This window comes from Hippoglossus hippoglossus, chromosome 21 (assembly GCF_009819705.1).
Source record: "Hippoglossus hippoglossus isolate fHipHip1 chromosome 21, fHipHip1.pri, whole genome shotgun sequence".
Classification (NCBI taxonomy): Eukaryota; Metazoa; Chordata; class Actinopteri; order Pleuronectiformes; family Pleuronectidae; genus Hippoglossus; species Hippoglossus hippoglossus.
The window spans coordinates 24,274,445-24,298,910 of NC_047171.1; the positions used below are offsets into that span (position 1 = coordinate 24,274,445).

General features: G+C 40.6%; 1 protein-coding gene across 2 annotated transcripts; it reads right to left on the minus strand.

The window, feature by feature from the left end:
• Positions 1-1,211: 1,211 nt before the first annotated feature.
• On the minus strand, positions 1,212-22,725 carry wdr4 (WD repeat domain 4). 2 transcript variants are annotated; one of them, XM_034573398.1, is made up of 11 exons: positions 22,593-22,725; positions 21,045-21,110; positions 20,655-20,801; positions 20,386-20,542; positions 18,702-18,814; positions 14,027-14,087; positions 13,464-13,568; positions 8,799-8,863; positions 7,763-7,949; positions 4,664-4,733; positions 1,212-1,543 (listed from the first exon to the last, which is right to left on the minus strand). In XM_034573398.1, the coding sequence occupies exons 1-11, from the start codon at positions 22,673-22,675 to the stop codon at positions 1,365-1,367; spliced, it is 1,233 nt and encodes a 410-aa protein (XP_034429289.1). In that variant the 5' UTR covers positions 22,676-22,725; the 3' UTR covers positions 1,212-1,364. The 2 variants fall into 2 exon arrangements, with proteins under 2 accessions (XP_034429289.1, XP_034429290.1); XM_034573399.1 differs by having other exon boundaries at positions 20,655-20,748; positions 22,593-22,649.
• Between the last annotated feature and the right edge of the window lie 1,741 nt (positions 22,726-24,466).

The following is a 24,466-nucleotide window of genomic DNA, read 5'->3' on the forward strand; positions in this document are numbered from 1 at the left end:
ACAGACAACCAATTGGATCCAAGTCAGCTGTTTTTCCTGTCGAAAGATGACAGACTTCATCGAGAACAATGGACCAAGTTCCCTCATCCTGGAGGCTGCAGATCAGGGGTTAGAGCAGTCCTCTAACCAGAAGGTCAGTGGTTCGATCCCAGTCTTTCCTGTTCCGAATGCCAAAGAGTCATGAGGCAACATTCTGAACCCAAAATTGCCCCTTGTCATAGAGAAAAGTTCTGCACATGGATGCACTGTGTATGTGTGAATGTAAAACTGTGTTTTGAGTGGTCATCAAGACTAGAAAAGTGCTATATAAACGACTAACTCGAGCCAGACCGAGCGCTGCCCGCCATCGCCTCCTGCTCTCCATACATTGTCAATGTTCACAAATTCTGTTGTCTTAGTTTAAAGATGTGTCCGATGACACCGTGCGTGCGAGCAAGAGACAAGCTTATGAATGAATGCGCAGCTATGAAGAAAGACTTTACTAATTTAAGTGTTGACAGTTTTCAAACAAATCAATGGTTACAGTAGTGTGTAGATCAAGACTAGAAAAGCGCTGTATAAATACTGACCATTTACCATTCTTTGGCATGTACAGTAGAGTAGCCACCAACCCGGCCTTCACACACCAACTGTGCGCTCTACCATGGCATAAGTGCACATATGACTCACGTTGCCTTCCTTCTTGTCTGGCGGACTAGAGGTGTCATGAGCCATGGACACCATAACCTCAGTCACCTGGAGAAATTAGGGAATTTGGGCTAAATGATCTGAAACAGTGACATCTTATCAAGTATCATAAATTGTGTTCTTACCTGAAAGAAAATTCAAAACAAAATTTGTAAATGTGGTCTTAAATCACTCATACACATTACTTAACAAATCTGTTCTTACAAACGGTTCTTGCATGAGGCCCAATGTGTTGTAGATGTAATTTCAAATCCATAAAAGTTTTCTGAGATATTGCGTTCACAAGCATGAGACAAAAGAATAGAAGAACAGGCAACCCATATAATACCTCTGGCTCGCCTGACGCTGGCGTGGAGGTATAAAAATGTGGCAAAGTTTAACTGTATTGTGCCAAATGACAACATACATTATCTAAATGCAATTTACATAGTTAATAAAGTCAAAGTAGAGAGTGAAGAGCAGCAGTGAATGTGGGGAGAGGTGCACACTCACAAGCAATGATGAAGGCAGAAACAGAGGCCACAGTTAAATGTCAAAAATGTTTATTTTGAAAAATCAATTTACACAGGCAATGTGGCAAAATACACACTTTCAATGCGGTTCATCAATGCACACATTCAACTTAGATTCATTCAAGAATCAAACAAAGGAAATAATAGTGCTGTTGATTAGTAGGATCATTGATTTACAGCTCCTGATGTGACCTTCTTGGCCCTCTTGTTGTTAGTCTTCTGTGTTATCGTCCTCTTCAGCTGCTGGTCCTCCAGTCTCTGCTGCTTCTTCTGTAGATATACCGTCACATTGTCAAAACTCATTTTGTACAGATGCTCGAACCGGTTGGTGGTCCTGGTGGAGGCTGTTGTGTAAGAGAACAGTAAGAAAGTTAGTGACAAGAACCACAGCTACACACATTTTAAAGGGTTAGGGTAATACAGTGTAATCCAAATGTTCTCTTAAAAGTCCCACAAGAAAAGAAAATGTCATATATACACGTGTTTGTGTGTGTTAGCAGGGCAGTTGCTTCTGATGCTTAGTGACCATCACCAGAACAATTGAGAGTGCACTGCAGTTTAAGGTAACTTCAGAATGTATGAAAAAAACCTTCAACTGCTGTTGATGAGCCAAGTTAGCTCGGATGAACTGGCAAACACCAGGTTATACTGGATTTATATATATATATATATATATACACACACTACCGTTCAAAAGTTTGGGGTCACCCAGACAATTTTGTGTTTTCCATGAAAACTCACACTTTTATTTATCAAATGAGTTGCAAAATGAATAGAAAATATAGTCAAGACATTGACAAGGTTAGAAATAATGATTTTTATTTGAAATATTAATTTTGTTCTTCAAACTTTGCTTTCGTCAAAGAATGCTCCATTTGCAGCAATTACAGCATTGCAGACCTTTGGCATTCTAGCTGTTAATTTGTTGAGGTAATCTGTAGAAATGTCACCCCCCGCTTCCTGAAGCACCTCCCACAAGTTGGATTGGCTTGATGGGCACTTCTTGCATACCATACGGTCAAGCTGCTCCCACAACAGCTCAATGGGGTTGAGATCTGGTGACTGCGCTGGCCACTCCATTACAGACAGCATACCAGCTGCCTGCTTCTTCCCTAAATAGTTCTTGCATAATTTGGAGGTGTGCTTTGGGTCATTGTCCTGTTGTAGGAGGAAATTGGCTCCAATCAAGCGCTGTCCACAGGGTATGGCATGGCGTTGCAAAATGGAGTGATAGCCTTCCTTATTTAAAATCCCTTTTACCTTGTACAAATCTCCCACTTTACCAGCACCAAAGCAGCCCCAGACCATCACATTACCTCCACCATGCTTGACAGATGGCGTCAGGCACTCTTCCAGCATCTTTTCACCTGTTCTGCGTCTCACAAATGTTCTTCTGTGTGATCCAAACACCTCAAACTTTGATTCGTCTGTCCATAACACTTTTTTCCAATCTTCCTCTGTCCAATGTCTGTGTTCTTTTGCCCATATCAATCTTTTCTTTTTATTGGCCAGTCTCAGATATGGCTTTTTCTTTGCCACTCTGCCTAGAAGGCCAGCATCCCGGAGTCGCCTCTTCACTGTAGACGTTGACACTGGCGTTTTGCGGGTACCATTTAAAGAAGCTGCCAGTTGAGGACCTGTGGGGCGTCTATTTCTCAAACTAGAGACTCTAATATACTTGTCTTCTTGCTGAGTTGTGCACCGGGGCCTCCCACTTCTCTTTCTACTCTGGTTAGAGCCCGTTTGTGCTGTTCTCTGAAGGGAGTAGTACACACCGTTGTAGGACATTTTCAGTTTCTTCGCAATTTCTCTCATGGAATAGCCTTCATTTCTAAGAACAAGAATAGACTGGCGAGTTTCACATGAAAGTTCTCTTTTTCTGGCCATTTTGAGAGTATAATCGAACCCACAAATGTGATGCTCCAGATACTCAACTAGCTCAAAGGAAGGCCAGTTTTATAGCTTCTCTCACCAGCAAAACAGTTTTCAGCTGTGCTAACATAATTGCACAAGGGTTTTCAAGGGTTTTCTAATCATCCATTAGTCTTCTAAGGCGATTAGCAAACACAATGTACCATTAGAACACTGGAGTGATAGTTGCTGGAAATGGGCCTCGATACACCTATGTAGATATTTCATTAAAAACCAGACGTTTCCACCTAGAATAGTCATTTACCACATTAACAATGTATAGAGTGTATTTCTGATTAATTTAATGTTATCTTCATTGAAAAAAACTGTGCTTTTCTTTGAAAAATAAGGACATTTCTAAGTGACCCCAAACTTTTGAACGGTAGTGTGTATATATATATATATATATACTGTACATACCTACATACATATATATATAAATACATATATATACACACACACACACGTTCGGAAAACAAGGGTCAGGTCTTGTACATTTCATGCATACTTTCATGCACCAATTTGCATAAGTGTATATCACAGGTATAAAATAAGTTCTACGGAGTTAAAAATATACATTAAAACAACCTACATTTAAATAGAATGAGAGTGTATGGCCACCATCTATGAAACAGTGGTCTGTAAACCACTGCATGGCAATCGTTCTCATAGCATTTGACATTTTTTTAACCTGGACTAAAGTAATGGGCTGACATGCCTAATCCACTTTCCCCTGCCATTTCTAAAGCTACTACACAAGCTAAAGAGGGACAGAAGCTTTGCTCAGATACATGTGCTGTACTATGTCATGCTGTTTGTGGTGATCTAATGTATTCTGGTTCCAGATCTCTGTTCACATGAACCTGAAAAATAGACAATTTGTATGCTATATTTAGGGTAATAGCAGTTTATAGCCTTTATGAAATAATGATGGAGCATAATTGATATGTAGACGATATCTTTTTCTTATGTAACATTGTCATTTTTGAGCCATATATTTCAAGGGCAGATTTATGGCCAAACTTAAACTGTTTAATGTGTACAAAATAAATGTCCCCAAAACACAAGTATATATCAAATGGTGAATTGTGTGCAGAGTACAGCCCTTTGTGACATAGTTGTAGTTGAGGTGGGAGGAGAACCACAGCAGGTTGAGCCAGAGACAGTTTTCCAAGTCCCTAAGTCAACATTGAGTGATCCACAGTTTGACATGCTGCGTTCATTAGATCATTTCAGATGTTGCACTGATGAAGCAGATCATCATGAACCGAAATGTTCTGTATGTAGTCTGTGTAAGCAGCTCAAGATGCTTAGGGTGAGTTGGCATGCGATACATGATACATGTCACATGACCTCACAGTTATTTCTGTATAGAGGGTACAAGTGGGATGAGAATAAGAGCGCAGACACTTAAGATGCACTGACAAGCCAAAACGCGGTGGTGTGTGTGTGTGGGTGTGTGTGTGTGTGTGTGTGTGTGTGTGTGTGTGTGTGTGTGTGTGTGTGTGTGTGTGTGTGTGTGTGTGTGTGTGTGTGTATATTTCAGGACTCACCTTCAATTGTTTCCCAATGTGGCATGAAGGCTTCAGTGACTCTGTGGAGTTCAGGGCTCTCAGGATCACACTAGATGAAGCAGGAGAGCACACAGGTCATTGAGAACCAGTGCAAACAGGATGGAATTATAATTAGAACATGTGAACTACACCAAACTGTTTTTGAGTGGCTAGGTCAAAGATCAGAGCCCATAGAACATCTATGATCAAGAAGATATCAGTACACAGAGACATCCATCCAATTCTTGTAGAGCAAGTGAATACTTTCGGGAGCAAATCTGTCAGAATTTAAGATAATGCCAAATCAGATGCGAACTATGTGACTTAAAGGGATAGTTCACCAAAAAATGTAAATTGACTCATTATTTACTCAGCACTATGCCGATGGAGGGGTGGGTGAAGTGTTTGAATCAACAAAACACTTTTGGAGTCTCGGGTAAACAGTGTTACAGCCAAATCCAATACAGTTGAAGTAACTGGTGACTCCCTCTTCAGACGTAATAAAACTGAAAAAAAAAAGCCTCCATACTGCTCGTGTGGTGTCATCAAAGTGTCCGTAAGCCCTGACATTAAAATTTGACTCGAAACTGCGTCATTTACACCATGATTTTAGCCTAAATGTCCTCTGATATCCTCCTCAGAGCCACGTTCACGACTTCAACTGCACACACTGCACACAAGCTCTGACCCAAGGGTATGCGTTAGCATCGCTACTACCGGTAGTGGACTTTTAGGCTTAAAACACGGTGAAAATGACGCTGTTTTGAGTCGAATTTTAATGTCTGGTCTTCTGGACACATGGATGACACTACAGGAGCAGTATGGAGGCATGTTATGTTTTTTTTTCTGTTTTATTACATCTGAAGAAGATGAGTGAATTCAAATTTTTCAGTGTTTGAGTTGGTTTCCTAATTATGTTTTCTCCTCCCAATGAATTGCATATTTGACGGACTAAACATGTGTAACTTTAGCTGAAACTTTTGCACAAAATTCAGATGTGCAACATATTTGTGTGTGAAAAGGTTTTCAAGCATGGGCGTGCCCAATTGACACGATTGCGCCCCCTAAAGTGCAGCCACTGTGGTACGTTTTACCAAAATGTATGAAAATTGTTGGGCATATGTATCATGCCCAGATGTACAAAAAAGTCAAGGGGACCCCTATTCCAAACCCAACAGGAAGTCAGCCATTTATGATTGAGTGTTTTTTGGCGAAAAAACTTTACGAAGTTCTCCAAGAGGATTAATAACATTGACTTTAAATTTGGCCGGTGCAATCTAAACACCTTGATGATAAAAAGTTGTGCTCTTTTTGAGTTTTTGTCAGAGGGTGTGTTCGTGGCATGGCATCGAATTTCAATGTTTTGCCATGGAACAGGAAGTTGTAACTTCAGTGCACTTTATCCAACCTGCACCAAACTTCACGTTTGATAAGCATCCTGGCCTGAACACATCTACATACCAATAATCTGACATAGTAATAGGGCCACCTACTGGCAACAAGAAATTACATCTTTTATACTGAAATGTACTCCTCATAGCAGGTTGACCACATCCAGCCACATTTAGACATGGTCAATGATAGGTTCATGAATCTTGTGTGTTATCGTTAATGCTGTTGCCGTGGCTACGTGCCAAAAGTTGATGTTTAGTTTTACAATTGATTGCATTTTTGGGGGGCTAAACATGCACACGTCAGAAATGAATAACATTTACTTCCAATATGGTCTTGCATATAGGTGTGGCAAAATGGCTCAATAACGATCCCTACAAAATGTCAACAAAGCAGCCCCAACGGCATGTTTCACAGACATGTATGAAACTCGGTAAGCATATGTATCATGGCCAGACTTACAAAAAAGCGTTTTGGACCTAGGGCCGGGGCGATAAAACGATAGCAATAATAATTATAGTATAACATTCCTCGATAGAAATTTAAGACATGGTCGATATAACGTCGCTAGAACTCATTCCATCCATGTTTTGACAGACAACAGGAACAGCCAATGATAATGAGAATAGCCCCGCGCCGAACCAATCACGTGGCTGGAATAGTGTCACAGCTACGTCAGGTTAGGTTGATGCACACGGCTCAGAGTGTAGGCGGAGCAGCACACATGCTAATGTTTGGATACCGTGTACATACAGGCCGATGTTGCTCAGACATCTTGGTACTCCTAACCACGTTCTCACATAGGAGTTTGATCATTCGCTCCATGTTCTCAACTCTTGTGAGCGGAACGTCGACTATTGTAGGTGTCCACATCAGTCGGGGTATTAGGCCAAAGTGACAAGGAGTGGTCAGTTGGAGCAAGTCTGAGACTGGGAGATGTTGGTGGAAGTGGGCCAGTGGCTTACCGTCCCATCACATATTGTCACTAACACCCTAAGACCAGACCTGATATTCTCTCACTGCAGAAAGATCCCAACTGGGCCCCAAGATGCTAGGGACATGCACCCAGGTCTGATTCGGCCTGTATGATTGATTACAAGGCCCAAACCCCCGACGACTCTAAGGTGCACAACTGAAGTTATGTCCCTAACATCCACTGGTGGACGCTAACACCTACTAACATCTAATGGTAGTTGGTAACTTAAAATGTGCAGAAGACCTTCAAACGTACAAGGGATATTCACCATCTTCAAAAAGATTTGTTGAAACACACACACACACACACACACACACACACACACACACACACACACACACACACACACACACACACACACACACACACACACACAGTCACCTTTAAATAGTACGAAGGTCAGCAGTAAACTATCTAGGTAACCAAATTATTTTGTAGTTTTCCAAAAATGTTACCCATAGCCCTTTTCAGTTATTAAAAATTGGTAAAAATGTATGCTTTCCACCATAGTTAGCATTCCTTTGTTCAATGCTTATTTCAAAACCATTGCGACATTACACCATGTAAATCTCTGTAAAACTTGGAAAGACAAGTGCTCCAAACCATTGATCAGTAGTGAACATCTGTAATAATTTGAAAATCCTTCTGTGGATTTTGTGCATAAAGCAGCCAACATTAATAATATCAACTTAGGTCAATGTCTAAATGTGTGTACATTTATCGAACTGTACCTCCCAGGAGCCTTGTCTGTGTGAGAAGATTTGGAGTGGTGCATCATTTGACTCCATCAGCACCCAGAGCCGTTTCTCTGAGTCAAAGGTCATGTCGAGGGGACAGTGTGGCAAGGACAGCCGACTATGTGGCATAAGCTTCTCTTTACCCACCAGGTCCAGGGTGAAAAACTGAACTGCAGATACTCTGGGGACACATAAGAAACATTAGTGATCAACTGGTCTCGGAGTGGATCTATCTGTAATTTAGAGGCCAATTCTGATTGTGGAAGATTGAGTAATTGATGATTTCACTGATTAGCCAGTTTCTCTGCAGACTGATTTAAGAATCAGCTCTATAGCCTGGGAAGAGGTGTTGCTGTCATACAAAAGATAAAAACAGCTTCAATAACACAGTGATGCTGAAAAGGATAGAGTAAACTTAGATGAACACATTATAAGGCAAACACTGTGAGAAACAACATGAATCTAGTTCACAAAGTGACTGAAGAAGAACCTTTCACAAGAAACCTCAGATACACACTTTCCTACTGTGGAGAACAGAAAAACAAGAGAGGGTAAACCCACTTTTTTTGCACAAATGAGATACCAATCTTTATTTTATCCAAATACACATTTCTAATGATTTTGTACCATATTTGAGCAACAATGGATATGAAGAATAGCATGTTTTTTATATTATGAATGGAGTAGCTCATACAAACATGAGAATGTATGTGGAAATTAATCTTTAATACTTCAGAGTCCTTCCATGTTTCTTTCAGAGATGAATACACATGGTTAAAGAAAAAAACATGTTTTTGCCAAGTGTCAGCTTGGGGCTTGAGTGGGACCAATTGGGACAGCAGACGGTCCAGGCTTTTGATTTGCAATGGAGCAGAGAGCACACTAATCTTCGACCGAGCTCAACTCCAATCCACGGTTCTTTATTAGAATTCTGAACTTATCTCATCAATGTCTCTGACTGTGTGGTCCAAAAGTCGGATGATTTGACATGAAAAAAAAAACCAAAGGACCAATTAACAGTTAGACTCACCTTTCACACTGCACAGCAATGAGACATCCATCAGGGGAGCTGGTGATACGACACACAGTTGGGCTCTGGAAAATAAGACAAACAGAATGTGGATCAAATGACAATAAATGCTGACAGCTTTTAACTATGTTATTTTAAATTCATGTTCCTGTTGGTAAGTTTAAGTTTAAGATAATTAACATTTGATAGACTAGGGTTGGGTACCGAACTCAGTACTTTTAAGGGTACCAACTGAATTGGGTATCGATTCACGTTAAATCAATCGGAGCCAATTTTCGGTACCTGATGCCATAGGGGATAGTTCACCCTAAGAAATTTTGGGAGAACTATGCCTTTAAGATGAGATGGGAACTATGACGACAGAAACAGAAAGATCAACGAGGTAAATTCATTTGTATTGGAGTAGCTGTATTTTCTAAACCAGGTACCATTCCTCATTTCCCATCAAACATCAGTTAATACAGACAGCTAATGTTCTATCTTGCCATGTCAAAGCAGTGTTTCCCGTTAATTATCTAGACCAGGAGTCGGCAACCTTTACTATCAAAAGAGCCATTTTGCCCCCTCTTACACCAAATTAAATTCGTCTGGAGCCGCAAAACATATTTGATAGCACAGCTTATGAAGTTTTATATATAGTTATACTCAGTGTTGTGCCAGTTCACACTTAAAATTAACTAGTTCAAAGTTAAGTTCATGCAGATTAAAATGAACAAGTTCACGTTCATTTGTTCCATTTTTTATTGGGATGATTTAGATGACAAACTTACGATCATGTGGTTAGTTATTAAATCGATGGTCCTGACTGTGAGCATCTAGTCTCATGTTGTACCGAGCACAAAATATTGAAGAGCAATTTTTCATGATGTTTAAATGCAGTCTCATAAACTCTGGAGTGAAGCAAACAAATAAGGTCACTATGGCCTATTAACACTGAAATGTAATCGTTCATCTTTGAGTCCAAGTGAACATTTGTACCAAATTTGAAGACATTCCCTCAAGCTGATCTTTAGATATCATCACTTTATGTTACTAAATTCTACACACTGCAACTTTATAACATGGTGTAAATGATGCTGTTTCGAATCGAATATGAATGTCGGGGCTTGCGGACCCTTTGATGACACCTCACGCGCAGTATGAAGGCATGTTGTGTTTTTTTCTGTTTTATTATGTCTGAAGAAGGGGTCACCTTGGCTACAACACTGTTTACCCCTGAAAAGTTCAAAAAGATCTACAGTTAGGGAAGTGCTGAAAAATCAGCTGAATGGAAAGAACAAGGTCTGAGCCATTAACACAGCCAGTCCTCAGATACCTAGCTGGTGTAATTACCTAGCCAAAGGAGGAGATAGACGCCACTAATTTCAAAACAAGGAAGCTCCTCACAATGCATGGTGGGTTTCACCCAAGTCTAGCAACCTGAGGCTGTACACTGAGAGAAAGGAGGGAGGCTGAAGAGCACGAGAGCCACTATCCAGGATGAAACAAGGAAATCCAGGACTACATCAGGAAGATGGCCCAATCTGACGAGCTGCTTTGTGAATACCTCAGACAGCAGGAACCTTATAAACCAGGCCATAAGCACAAGATTCATAGAGACCATGTTCTACCACAGTAGACAAGACCCAAGGTGCAGGCTATGCAAAGATGCCCCTGTGACAGTCCAGCACATAGTAGCAGAGTGTAAGATGCAGGCAGGGATGGCGTTCACTGAGTACAACCAAGTAACTGGGATAGGGAACAGGAACATCTGTGCAGAGTATGGATTAGATGTACCCAAGTCCCTATGGGACAGAACTAGAACAGATGTAGAGGGTGAAATCCAATGTGATCACTCTGGTAACTAGGGGCTCTGACCCCCAAACTGGGTGAGTTGCTCCAGCCGATCGCAGGTACAACATCTGAAGCCTCTATCCAGAAGAGCACAGTCCAAGGGAACAGCTAAAACACTGCGCAGAACCCTCAAACACTCAAGGACCCGAGCTTGAGGAATTCAAACAACCACATGTAGCGTGCGACGGAGATATTATGTGTGTGTACCAATTATTCAAGTAGAAAATCTTTACTGATGTATATTGTATAATTTGTTGAGAACAAAATGATGTAACAACTTTCAATGGAAACCTAAATCATCAACCCATTGTGGGCTGGATTCAAAACCACACCGAAAATCTAAGTAAACATTTTAAATCACAGGCTGATCCAGCTGATGAATTTTGTCACAGCAACTAATAATGTTACTCAGTAGTGTGTATGGCCTCTGCCAGACCTGGATCAGGGCATCAGTGAGCTCCTGGAATGTCTGCGGCGGTACTTGGTGGCGTCGGACACACCAAAACTTAACGTCCCATAGGTGCTCAATTGGATTTAGGTCAGGGAGATGTGTCTTTAGTCTGCGGCGGAAGATGTGTAGACTTTCTGCACCAAAGCAGGTGAAATTTATTCACAATCACTTGTGTTTCCTAAATGGACAGATTGATATCCCTGAAGTTTAACTGACTTGGTGTTTTATTGGGATGATTAAGTGTTAACCTTTTTGAGGAGTGTACATAGTCAGTGTTGACTCACAGTACTGTCGGTCAGTAGTTGGTCAGGCTTTACCCTGCCCCCCTCTGCAACTCCTGGGACTCTTTGACGCTCCACACAAGGAAATACACAATCCTCCAGAGATTCGTCGTCCAGGGACCAACACCACAGATGCTCTACCCAGGTTGGAATCACTACACGAATGGATGATGATTTCGAGGGCAAGGCAGCTGGACTACTTCACAGACCCACACACAAAAAGAGCTGCTGTGCTCAGGCAATGGACTGACTAGTCCATTGCCTGAGCACAGCACGCGTAGTTGAGTTGTTATGATTTGATTGTGGCTGGATTGCTGGTGTGGATTTTACTATGAATTGTATTCTGACAGTGATATGGGTGTGAGTGGGGGTGTTAACATGGAGGAGTGCCAGGCAGGCAAAGACAGTAATGTGATAATAGTTTTCTGATCATCACAACATGTCTGTAATTCCAGTATGGCCCCCTCTTCAAGCGGAGGATGGCCATGATCAGTGATCTTCCTGCCTGGTGTTGAACACCTCAGGCCAGGTGTGTCTAAATTGTAGGTTTATGCCACTAGCAGTAAGAATGGCAAGACTGGCAGAGATTGGTGGGGATACTGAGCTGCCGCCTGCTGTAGGCAAAGGACACAGGCGTAGCACGGTGATGCGTGAACCGCCTAAGAATGTGAGGAAATTGCGGCTAGATGAAGCTCCTGTTGCAGCAGCTCCCCGAAGTGCTTTTTTCAAGAAGGCACCACAGCCCTCTGCCTTTTCAGTCCCTCCTTGGAAGCCCTATATTGAAGAGCTTCAGAGGTGTTGGCCAGACCCTAAATTGCTCTCCCATCATACTAGTGATGGCTGGCACATGTCGGAACCATGTCGTTGCACCCACCATGCGCTGCCAGTGGTTCCGGGTCAGATGCTTGGGCCAGCTGCACAGCAGTGTAGAGCAGCCTCCAGCCTCCGCCTGTACACTGCACACCAGGCCAGGCAGCGTTTGTGACACTGGTGGTTAGTTCTCCCCTCTGGTACTCTCTGAGGGAGAGCACCAGTCCTCTGGGGAAGGATGCCTTGGAGCACACTTGGTCAATCTGCCTCCTGTATTACTTTCCTCCAATCCCACTCATTCGGGCAACACTGGACAGGGTCCAAGAAGGGGGCCACAAGCTACTACTAGTAGCCCCAAACTGGTCGGGCAGACCATGGTTTCAAGTGCTTCTGAAACTGCTTAATGTGAGGCGGCCAGACCTTCTCGCTCTGCTGGATGGGCATATTGGGCATCCAAAGTTCACAGGCTTTTCCACCAGGTCACTCTACGCTAATCGGTGGAAACTTTTTTCCCCAGGGGTGCAGCACACACAGTGAGGTCCCGGGGAGTTGCTTGGGGGCTGCTGTTCTTCGTTTCCTGCAGTCATTGTTGGATGCCGGCAGATGTGCATCTACCTTGAAAGTATATTCAGCTGCCATCTCAGAGAGAGAGAGAGAGAGTGGACAACCAGGCAGTAGGGTCACATTATGTGATGGTGGATTGTGGATCGTGATTGTGGTGTCAGCTGATCATGGACTATGTTTATAACAACACTGCTCCTGTGGTGTCATCCACTGTCCGCTGTTATCCTCCTACGGATCCACGTTCGCGTGTGGTTCAGAGTAGGCATTTAGGCTGAAAACATGGTGTAAATGTAATCGTTTTGATCTTGGGTGACACCACAGGAACAGTATGGAGGCATTGCATTTTTTTTCTGTTGTTTTTTTACTTTTGGAGAAGTGGTCACCATTTACTTCAATTGTATTGGATTTGGCTGTGGACTCACAGGTGTTTTGTGGACTCAAACACTTCACCCACCCCTTCATCAGCATAGTTGTGAGTAGATAATGAGTCACTTTTAATTTCTGGCTTAACTATCCCTTTAAAGACAGCCAAACAGAGCTGCTAATCCTTAACACATATACAGTCTGTACTTAACATTGATTTTCAAGGGTAGATTGTTTTAGCAGTTAGCATACCAACATGCTAACCAATTCATACTCAGTCAATTCATACTTTTATATAGTCTTTTCTGCATTCTTAGTGTGTATTGTTTTTGCAGTGTTGTAGTGCAATCATGTCGTGGTTACCTTCTCTTTGTCATCTTTAGAGCTTGGTGTCTCTTCAAGTTCTTTGAGGTCCCAGCTTTGCAGCCTAAGGCCAGACTCATACTCCCACAGCTTCACAGTCCCGTCCTGACAGTCACAAAAACACGTCACATTACGCTGAAAATCCACTGGTTTTTAAAATTGTACCTGATGAACACTCTGAGTTAACTTTGATGATATACAGTCAAAGTTTTCACCTGTTGATTTTTGCTGCATGTAACTTGTCCACAGTACAACCTCTTGTCTTATTAAGCACCATGTCTTGAAATTTTCATTGTTTACATGGCTTTGCCTTGCCAAAATTAAAAAGTAACTTAAAAATGATTGATTTTGTTGTTGATTTTTTGCTCTTCTTCCAACAATGATTCAATGACAGAAAATCTTGTCAATGATATTTATATCTTTAATTTATCATCTAGAGCAGCAGGGCTCCATCTGATTGGCCAAATATATTGAAATGCAGATTGGAATGCATGGCACATGGAACATCATTTATCGCAGTTCAACCACAGAGCAAAATGCATGTGTGTGTTGATGTAACTAACCCCTGATCCAGACAGCAGACAGTGGGGTTGAGCTGATGGGACCAGCAAGGCACTGACAAACCTGAGAGAAAATAGGTAAAAAAAACATCAACACTAATGAAAAAAATTAACAAAAAACTGTAGTGAGCATGCACACAAAACAATCTACTATATATATATTAGGGGTGTACGATATTAGGAAATCATGCGATATCGATAACGTTGTTTAATATCGCGATGACGATATGACTTGCGATAAATTAACATAAACAGTCCCTGGCTATGGACGCAGAGACCACAGACGGCTCCACAGCCGGGAGAAGGCGCACAGCCTGGTCACAGCACCACCAAGTCCGGGGAAGACACCAGGGAGCCATGCACAGCTCCACTATGTCCAGTTACAGTGTTAATGTGGGTCTTTTCTTACATGTTTGGATCGGGAAAAGTAAAGCTCGGGAGTATCTGTGGACTTTCTCTGCCTAGCCTCCTAGTATAATGTCCTCAGAAATCCAGGAGAATCAGATGTGCGAAAACAGCAGGGGAACCCTCGCTGACTGCCCCGTGAGCAAGTGGCGAGGATTGATGATTCTAACGCGCGACAGACACAAAAATGAAGAAAACTCAATGAAATTCAATATATTTTCCAGTGAAAAAGCGATGACACACTCAAGAGAGTTTTTGGCGATAAGAGCAGACACCGGTGTTGTTGAGAAAAATCATGTGATCTCTGCAACGGAGTTAATACGTCACCTCCTGCCTGCTGCACTCGGCTGCTCCACCTCTCACCTGAATAATACGGAGGATTTGTTGCTGTTGTGAACTGAGAATCCTGTCATATATTATTCTGAAATTGGCTATTCTGTACTTATGATTTAGATGACAAACTTACGATCACATATTTAGTTATTAATTGATGGTGTCAGATCATGAATCTGGATTGCTACGGTCACTTTAACACCTGGCTCAAAATGTTGACGACTCATTTTTCATCATGTTTAAATGCAGCCTCAACAAACAGTTAGTAAACTTCATGTACTGATCATCTCCTAATAACTTAAGATGAGTGTTGGTCTTTATGATATAAAGTGAGTGCAGGTCAGCAGGAGTGTGAAGGTGTGAATGTGTGGTCCCATTCTGAGGAGTCTGGGAGCACACACAGTTTCTGTGTAGTTTTATTTGTTGTATAATTTGTTTTCCTATCATTTCCATATGCAATATGTGTGCCGGAGTGAAGGTTTACAGAGAGACTGGAGTCTCACACAGACCTTGTCTGGCTTTCGTCAAGCAAAGGGTATTTATTTTTGACATTTACTGTAACTGACTGATTGTTTCATTTATTATTTGGGTTGGGTTTATTTTGTTCTTTATGTTCAAGTATGTATCGTGTTATTTAAGTTAGTAATTTGTTGTCCTTTTAAACGTAGCGACTCACCTCGCGTAAATGCCTGTAGCCTTCACGGAGCGGACCGACATAATAAATACACAGAATCCCTCGCTTCCGGTCCTGATATAAAACACCTGCCGTGCAGCTGCGTCTTGAGGATGGCAGCAGCAGAAACGACAGGACGCCAGCTGTACGGCGATTCCCTATCTTACGGACGTATTAATCCTGGTTTAACACCCCTCGCCGAGCGGAATGAGGTAGGAAGCAGGTTTTTTATTCCCTTTGCTACAGGTAGCGCGGAATGAGAGTCGCTATGTCACATTAACCCGTCAAACTTGTCTCACGTGGTTATTTCTTTGTTTAGCTGATGTTTAGGTATTTTAATGGTTGTATTTGTCTTTTATTAAATGATTATGTTGTACTTGTTGTCTTTCTAGTTTTACGGTGCCATGGAGAAATGTTGAATAAAGAGCCGTGACGCATCAGTTTGCCAGCCAGGGGCTGTTACATTTACCTATTTATTTATATCATATTTTGTTTTTTCATTCATATTTAATTTTGGCACTTTTGGTCCTCCATACCTAAATGAGAATGACCAGAAGTATTTCAGCGGCAGCTTTTGACAAGAGCTTATTCTCCGTCACATCTGTTCAATCAGGAGTCATGTTTAAGAATAATCGTAATAAATATATAGCCAACACCTCTCCTCTCACCTTCCCTCCCTCCACTCCTTCTATCCTCTCAAACCACTCCCCCTCTCTCCCACTGGGGATTGACTGACCCTCAGCCCAGGGGGCAGTCTGTTCTCAACAATACCCCAAACCAAACCAAAAATATGGACCAGCCAGACGGCAGCTAACCAGAACCGTGTTTCCCTGAGTAGGGATGTTGGGATTAACCGATTTTACGATAACCACAGTTTCATAACGTCACGGTTTCATAAGCGTAAGAATTGTAAAAACTACGATATCCAACTACGGTGTCCTGTATCTTGCAAGTCACGTTATTTGTGTGTGCGCCGTGCAGTGAAATCTCTCTGAGTCACGTTTTGTGTGTGCTAGCCACTGAAACGTAACTTGAGAAGAGGGAACTGATGTAACAGCCTTATTTCCACCAATGCTGGCCAAACACAGCAGGTGGACAAATCCTTGTTTACCTTCAGTTTCTGGCCAGCTCCAAAGGAGCGGCTGACACCCCCCCCCCCCCCTTTCTCACTTATTATTAACCATTAAAAATGTAGCCAAGAGTTTTATTCACCTATACTGCAAGGTAATAGTATAATAAGGACATGAAGAGTGTGTGCTTGAACCAGGACACTATGACCGTTACATTTTTTACAACTAGTCAACACTTAGCTCCCAAAACAGAACAACCTCCGGCAGTGACCCTTCACAATAAAGGTCCCAAACAGATACACTGCTTATGACAGGAAACAAAAATTGACTGACTAACCTTCCATAATAAGGCAACTAAATAAAATAGCTTACATAAATTATTTTTAAATAGTCAAACCTTACACTATAAAAACTAACTGGATATAGTTGATGATAATAAATATTTTATTTCATTAGCTATATTATTAGCTTTATATTATCTCTATGTTGCTTGTTGTGTCTTTTTCCCTCTATAGTATCGTGTAGACCAGACCAGAAGTCCTTTGGAGTGATTTTTATTCTAAAGCACCCTCTTCTTAATGTTTGTGTTGCTTAAATATTCTTTTGACATTTTACTAACTTTTTCAATGTAATGTTGTGTACAATCATTTTTTTGTATCTTGAGTGCATTAGTATTAGAGCAGCACAATATATCGTGCAGGTATCTCTGACTCCAGAGCTGCAGGATTCAGACAACAACAATTATTATTACTACTATTATAGGAATTGTTGTTGCTATCATTAATAACATCTTTACACTCTTTTTGTTTTCATTATAACTAGTCAGAGCTGAAACCGGATGGTGCACAACTGTTCCTGGTCTCTCTCCCCCCTATCTCTCTCTCTTCCACCCATCTCTCCTCTCCATTTTTCTCTGCTCTAGGTTTCTTCCAGTTAATAATTATGTTTTTTCTCTCCACAGTCACCAAAGTGCTTACTCATTGTGGGGTTTCCCCTATAATGTTTAAGGTCTTAACCTTCTATGTAAAGTGCCTTGAGATAATGTATATTATGATTTGGCGCTTTACAAATATTGAATTGAATTCCTGATATCGTGCAGCAGTAATTAGTATCCCCTTCCATTATCGTGTTATCATCCTGTGTGTTTGTCAGTCATTTGTAAAGAACAAGTGACTACTCTATGCTTTGTATACTTCAGTACTGTAGTGAACGTAGTTAAAAAAATGCACACAATATACTGTATGTATCTTATATATTATAAGATTCTGTTAGGGATGGGCAAATCAATCCCAAAATGTTGATACTACCAATACTCTGAACTCCTTGTGACAATCGATTGTGGCGGCAATAGGATCGATATGAAGGGATCTGTTTCAGTTTCTCTCTTCTATGTTGTTACCTGCGCATAGAGGAAAAGAGCTGTTCACTCTAAACACATAATCTTGTCATGAACACCTGTCTCCTGTTCATGTCCACTTTTAACTTTGCCAAGTGCCACACAAGGTAAGCATGTCAAGAGAAGTGATGTATGTTCAACAGGTGCCTCTCAGTGAGGAACTTCTTGTTGTTGACTGGAGAGTGTCCTGCTGCAGGTGTTGAATAAAACAAGAAAAACTGCTCTCTTGTTGTTGATTCCTTTGTTATCCCGAAGTTTATGGTATTGCCCACCTACGGCTGGGCGATAAAATAATCTCTGACACGGTGGCAAGACGTAAGGACACAATGTGATTTAGAAATGCATATTAAGGCTTAACTATCCAATAGGAAGCAAACACCTACATGTAACATAGAGAGTGACAGCAATTCTAGCCATTCATGGATGTGCTGTTGGAATGGGTGACGTAGAGGAAGATAGATGGGGATGCTGTGGGAGACATCTTGAGACTTGGGGGTCACAATTGCTCATGTTACTCTGTTAGTGTTTGTATATTGTTCCACCTTCTGTTCTCCTTGATGCATCAAGTCTACATTAAAACCTTCTGCATAAGTCATTAGCTGCTGCCTGAGTTCTCCTTTCACCAGCTTCCAGAAAACTACCATAACAGTCACACTCTGGAGCCCTGCAGTAGTATAGTAGTATTGCAATGATAAAAGTGTACATTTCTCTCATAATCACACCATTTTGGAACCACTGTATTATATTAAATGGAGTGTTCAAGAACTTGGTGATTTTCCTCCTTTAGGGTAATTTACTCACTGTTGATGTCCCAGGCAGAAGGACTGGATGTTGTATGGACACCTGAAGTGGCTCACTCTGATCTTCTCATCACGGTCAGCTGTGATGATGTATTTGTCATCTGGTGACATAGTCTGAAAGACAACAGAAGGGTTAAGTGAACTGGAACTTAGCAAGAGTACTAAACAGACCTGTATCGTTAAATTTCTCAGAGAGCTCAGAGCACAACCAGGAACCAGCTCCCAGTCTGGGTTCAGGAGGCAGACACACTCTATACATTTAAGGTTGAATTAAAGCGCTCCTTTTGAAAAAGCCAATAGTTAGGGCTGGCTGATATGAGCCCTGAGCCATTCCCTTAGTTATACTGCTCTAGGCATAAACTGTTGGGAGAACTCCCATCATGTTCACTTTTTACAGCAGGTGTAAGACGGGACCTTAAAGGCACACTAAGAGTGGGTGGTTCTATTTGTACTGTTCTGCTCTGCAATACTTAAAACTGATCCACTGTCCAAACTTGCCATCAAATCTCACTTTCCGCTCTTTATGCAAATGCACACATAAGTCATTTCGGTTTGCAAAGACTAAGTGTGGCTGTGAGAAGCAGAGGAAACCGTTGCTCCCACAATGGTCATTAATGCATCAGTGATTGAATTGAAACACATTTTAAAATCAGCTGTTCTCTCTGTTCCCTCTGCTGCTCCTCCTGCACCACATGCAGAATATCATTCAAACCTAGGTATTTTCGTACATGTTTTTGTCAAGTTGTTATAAAGCTGTAAAAAACATCAAGGTAAAAGTCACCTAGCTCTACAGACATCACTTCCACTTCCCCCTATTTTAAAGCAAAAACACAAATAATTGTATATTTTGACACATACATACATACATACATACATACATACATACATACATACATAATCAGTTGGCGGTAAAATACTCACAAATTTGCAGTGCATGGATTCGAGAACAATGCATTACTTTGCAATCTGATTATGCAACTGGTAGGTTGTTCTTTTGGATTATTGCTGATTAAGGCAATTTCACACCCAGTTTGATTTCAGATGTGGTCGGACAATATGGTGTATGTAACGTTTTGTTTCAAGAATTTGACACCTTCAGTGTCTCTGTGTTGATCAAATTTTCATCCCCCAAAACTGGGTCCCTAAGCGTACTACACCCAATGCATGTGCACATGTATGCGCTTGAGCACAATAGGAGTTCTGCTTGAAACAGCTGCCAGTGTCAAAGACCATGATACTTGCCTATGACTCAAACTAGCAACAGCCTTGACAAAAACACTTATTGATTGACACACATACAGACCGATCAGTACTGAAACATGATAAACATCATACATGCTAAAAAATATATATAATATCATAATTCATATTTTAATTGTGGTAAAAAACAAGACAATTCACATGTATTTGTTGGGACTCGGGACACCCAGCTTGACATTGAGACAATATGGTTAGGGTTAGAAAAACCGGAACATCTAGTCACTGTAACTATATCTGCTATGAAAGGACATATGATGTAGCTATGTAAGACAACTGTGTGGTGAGATGTTTGTCAAAAAAGTCTGAGTGACTAATTAGCTGTAATTGTGCACTTGCACATAATGACACACACTGTTAACAATTCTCTAGACTACACTTGTGATGGTGCTATTTGCCCAGTGTTTATGCAGCTTAGTGTTCCTTACTATAGCTAGCAACATGGACAGGTGTCCCATCTTCAGCTCACCGTCCCTCTGCGGTTCCACCACTGAGAAGGAGTACACGTCTCCTGATTTATCAGCCACCAGCAGCTCATCCTCAGCCTTGCTGAACACAAGGGTCGTGCACCTCCTTGCCACCCATCTGTGTAAGTCACACATAGCTATTATTAATAGATCTGCTATTATTAATAGATCTGCCATTGCACATCCTGCATCATTACCTGTACAGTACAAGAGTGAGTTTTAAGTTGTACCTGATGCTGATACACTGCCATGAAGGCTCACAGTGAAATAAAACTAGTCTCTTGGTGTCATCAGTCAGTGCCACCAGATTTCCAGAGGGAGACACTGTGAACGCAAGGACTGTGTCACTTCCCATTTCCTCTGAGGCACCATCATCACTGATGACAGAGAACACAAGCCACAGCTGTTATACATGGATATATTTAAATTACACTCTGTTAATATTTCCATAATCCTATTATTGAGACCAGAAAACTATGTATTTGACCTGTTTTGTTTTTGGTTTGTTTCTTTTATTAAATTTAGAGTAATCCCTTTCTTTTTGTATGCATTATTTTTCTTAGCAAAGGATAGATGCTTAACATTTACTTAACAACCCATCACCATCTTCTTGTTTTTACCTGTTGTCATTCTTTGTATTCTTTGGCCTCTTCTCAGCAGTGCTGCAGTCAAAAACGAATGGTTCTCTGCGATAAAGTAGAGAAGAGCAGATACAGTAGTTTGATATACACTCAGTTCAGTCTAACTTCATAGCCTCAAAGTTGTATTTCCCATATACCAATTCAATGTGAAATACTGCTTCCATATACTTATTTTAAAAAAGGAAAATGCTGCATAGGAGCTCATACCTCAGGTGTTACGGCCCATAATAATTATATATAATGCAGTTTGGTAGAAATTTATTTTTCTCTCAGCAACCCTAATATCTTTGAGTGGGCTGTTTTCAAAGACTAAATCTTAAAGCCTTTTTGAACACATTTTAACATTTGTCACATCAATCTGGATTACTTATACTCCAATCATGAGGGCTTTATTTCATTGTCCAGTAACCTGAAAGTTTTTTAAAATCATTTTAAAATTTGGGGAAATGGTCAGATCAACAGTTCAAATCCCAAGTGTGTGTAGTTTACTATATTAAAAGGGCCCATATTGTGTAAAATACATTTTCTGGGCTTTTACTATCCGTAATTACTTTAAGAGGTCAGTAGGGACCCTCAAAGTATGAAAACAGTCACTTCGCAGACTTTTTCAGTCAGTCCATTCTAAGAAATATGTTATCGAAACATCACGTTTCGTACTTCCACAGAAGAGAGGAGGTGGAAATACACATTGCAGCGGTTTTTTCGACTTTAAACCACTGATATATCACCTTAGGGGTACCAATACCTCAAATTAAATCCCGGAAAGGTGTCAAATATGGGGCCTTTAAAATTGCATTGCTAGGGCTGAAAGCAATTCAGCAGAGAATGTGTGGTGTTTAAGACTGAAAAAGTCAAAACAGACATAGAATATTTGTTTCTTGACATATCACTAAGTAACCAATCGTTGGCACCATTAGGGTTATGTCATTTGTTATGTAAATCATTCCTTTGTCATTTAAGACTTTTGTCCTTAATTTAGACAAAGTTCTTGTTCAATAGCTTGTGTTTACACTAAGTCTATAATGATAGCTCTGGTTTCTCGTAGGAAATGAAAGTTTTGAGTTGGCACTACAGATGAATCTTGTAATCAACCACACTAGCTTTGATATCAACACAAGTCATATACTACCTTATAGACTTATGTGACTAATATGAGACTGAAATCTAGCTACAGTACTTTAACACGCGGAGGACAGCACTTTCTACCTTTTGTAACTATGATTACGGTCACAACTACGACCATCACTTTGTAGCTCAAGACGGCATCACACGTGACATCATGCTAATGGTGGTAACGATGATGATCCTGCGATGAAGACCAAACTGTGTCACTCAGTTGCTATGTCGTCTCACACTTTTCAAACATTTACGGAAAAATAACAGTTTGCAACTCGCAGTAACAAGTCAAACGTTAGTCAAAGACTGACAGCTAGCTAAAACTGCGGTCCGGTCCGGACCAGTGACCACAACGTCACACATCTGCCTGAGGTCATACATGATATAAGACGCTTTCAAAATGGTTCTAACCTGTTCTGTTTAGTGTGAACTGCAACGAGTTTCTTGTCGCAGGTGGAAATAAACCACTTTCCACAGAAACCCACCGCTGTCATGTTGTTGGTAGCACGCGACAATAGCTCGCACTTCTTCTTCTTCTTTTGATTTGATTGGTGGTTGGCAAACTAGCTTATAGGTGCATCACCGCCACCTATCGGACAGGAGTGTAGAACGTCAGATCGGAACATCTTTCACTTCATCCACGGATCTGAAGCTCGCCTCCCTCCTTAATAACAGTTTTGCCCATTTAGTTAAACAGATGGTAAATAACACTGAATAACACTATTTCCTTTAAGGGTCTTCTCTCCTTTTGTGTCTATGTTTTGTACTAGATTCATATTTATACTATAGGCCAAACAAGACTCTGTTACATTTATTTATTTAGCTCTTATTTATTATGCTAAATAATTAATGTTATTATGGGTCAAATTTAAGGCCAATGAGGCTGAACTTTCATTTGGATTGTCACATGTTTATGTTAATTATACTGGTATTTTCTTTAAATGATGCAGAGCATGGTTCCCCTATGTTGCTGCACTCTTCTTTTCAACTGAACTTACTGCTCACTTTTTCTCTTGTTCTTTATTAATGTTGTCTTTGTCTATAGTTTCTCTTAATACCAGGGGTTTGAGGCAGAATTGTAAATGAAAAGCCTTGTTCTTATTTGCTGAACAACCAAGAACTCATTCTACATCTTCTGATGTCAACTTTGGGAAATCACAATGGTGTGATGAAATTTGGTTTAGTCATGAGTCTTATGTTACTTTTGATAAACCCTACTGGAAACTAAATTACTCCTTATTGGAACCCAAATCAGTTAAAGTAGAAATAAATGTATTAATTACTCGATTTTGGGACAAGGCTAAGACAAAGAAGTCATATTGCACTAACTGGGAGCTGTTTAAGTTTAAGACAAGTACATTTTTAAGAAGGTATGGGAGCTGTGTTGCTTAGTCTAGAAGAGCTGAGGAAGAAATTGTGTTCATTAGAAATTACCTCATTTTATCTAAAGCCCCCAGAGGACGTCTCAGAGGAGGACAGGTTGAATCTATTGGACCCTCAGAATAAACTAGATGAATTATATTGAGGAAAGGCAGAGGGAGCCTTTGTAAGATCCAGGAAGAGATGGCTGGAGGAGCAAAACTCTTCAAATTTCTTCAGGCTTGAGAAACATATTTACGAAAAATAACTATACTTCAGTTTTATTTTGATGGCGTCATCACTGATAATGCCAAGCTTATTTCAAACTTCTGTTGTAATTTCTACAGTAACAGTAAGATTCAAAATACAATACGAGGAAGCTAAATCTTCATTTCTTAACTCAGTAAAGGAGTTGAAATTTAGTCATTAAATTGATAACAAATTACTGCCACACCCCTCTTGGATGCCAGGAAATTGCTGACTCTATAACCCAATTTAAGAATAATTTATCTCTGGGAACAGATGGCTTAACTGCAGAATTTTACAAAACATTTTCAAGCAAGCTAACCCCATTTCTGTTGCAGGTATTTTCATATATATATATATATTTCGTATAGAAAATAATGTTCTTCCTCCCAGCCTCACTCAAGGGTTGATTACATTGATTCCCAAACCAAAAAAAGATGTGAATTTTATCGATAATTGAAGACCTATTTCTCTACTTGATAAAGATTATAAAATGATTGCCTTGTTGACTTAAAGCGGTCCTTGACACAATCATTGATTAGACTCAGTTACGCTTTATGAGAAATATATATATTTTTAATAATGTTAGACTTGGACATACTTAATTATTCTGAACTGGTATCTTAAGATAGTTTTGTCCTCTTTCTAAACTTTTATAAGGCCTTTGATTCAATAGAACA

Bases quoted from the DNA above. Each gene is read 5' to 3' on its own strand.
- wdr4 (XM_034573398.1), bottom strand. From the start codon at position 22,675: ATGACAGCGGTGGGTTTCTGTGGAAAGTGGTTTATTTCCACCTGCGAC. The intron at 18,815-20,385 runs GTAAGGAACACT...GTTGTCTTTCAG, and splicing joins TGTCCATGTTGCTAGCTATA to ACTATGTCACCAGATGACAA. The intron at 7,950-8,798 runs GTGAGTCTAACT...ATGTGTCCCCAG, and splicing joins ATTGCTGTGCAGTGTGAAAG to AGTATCTGCAGTTCAGTTTT.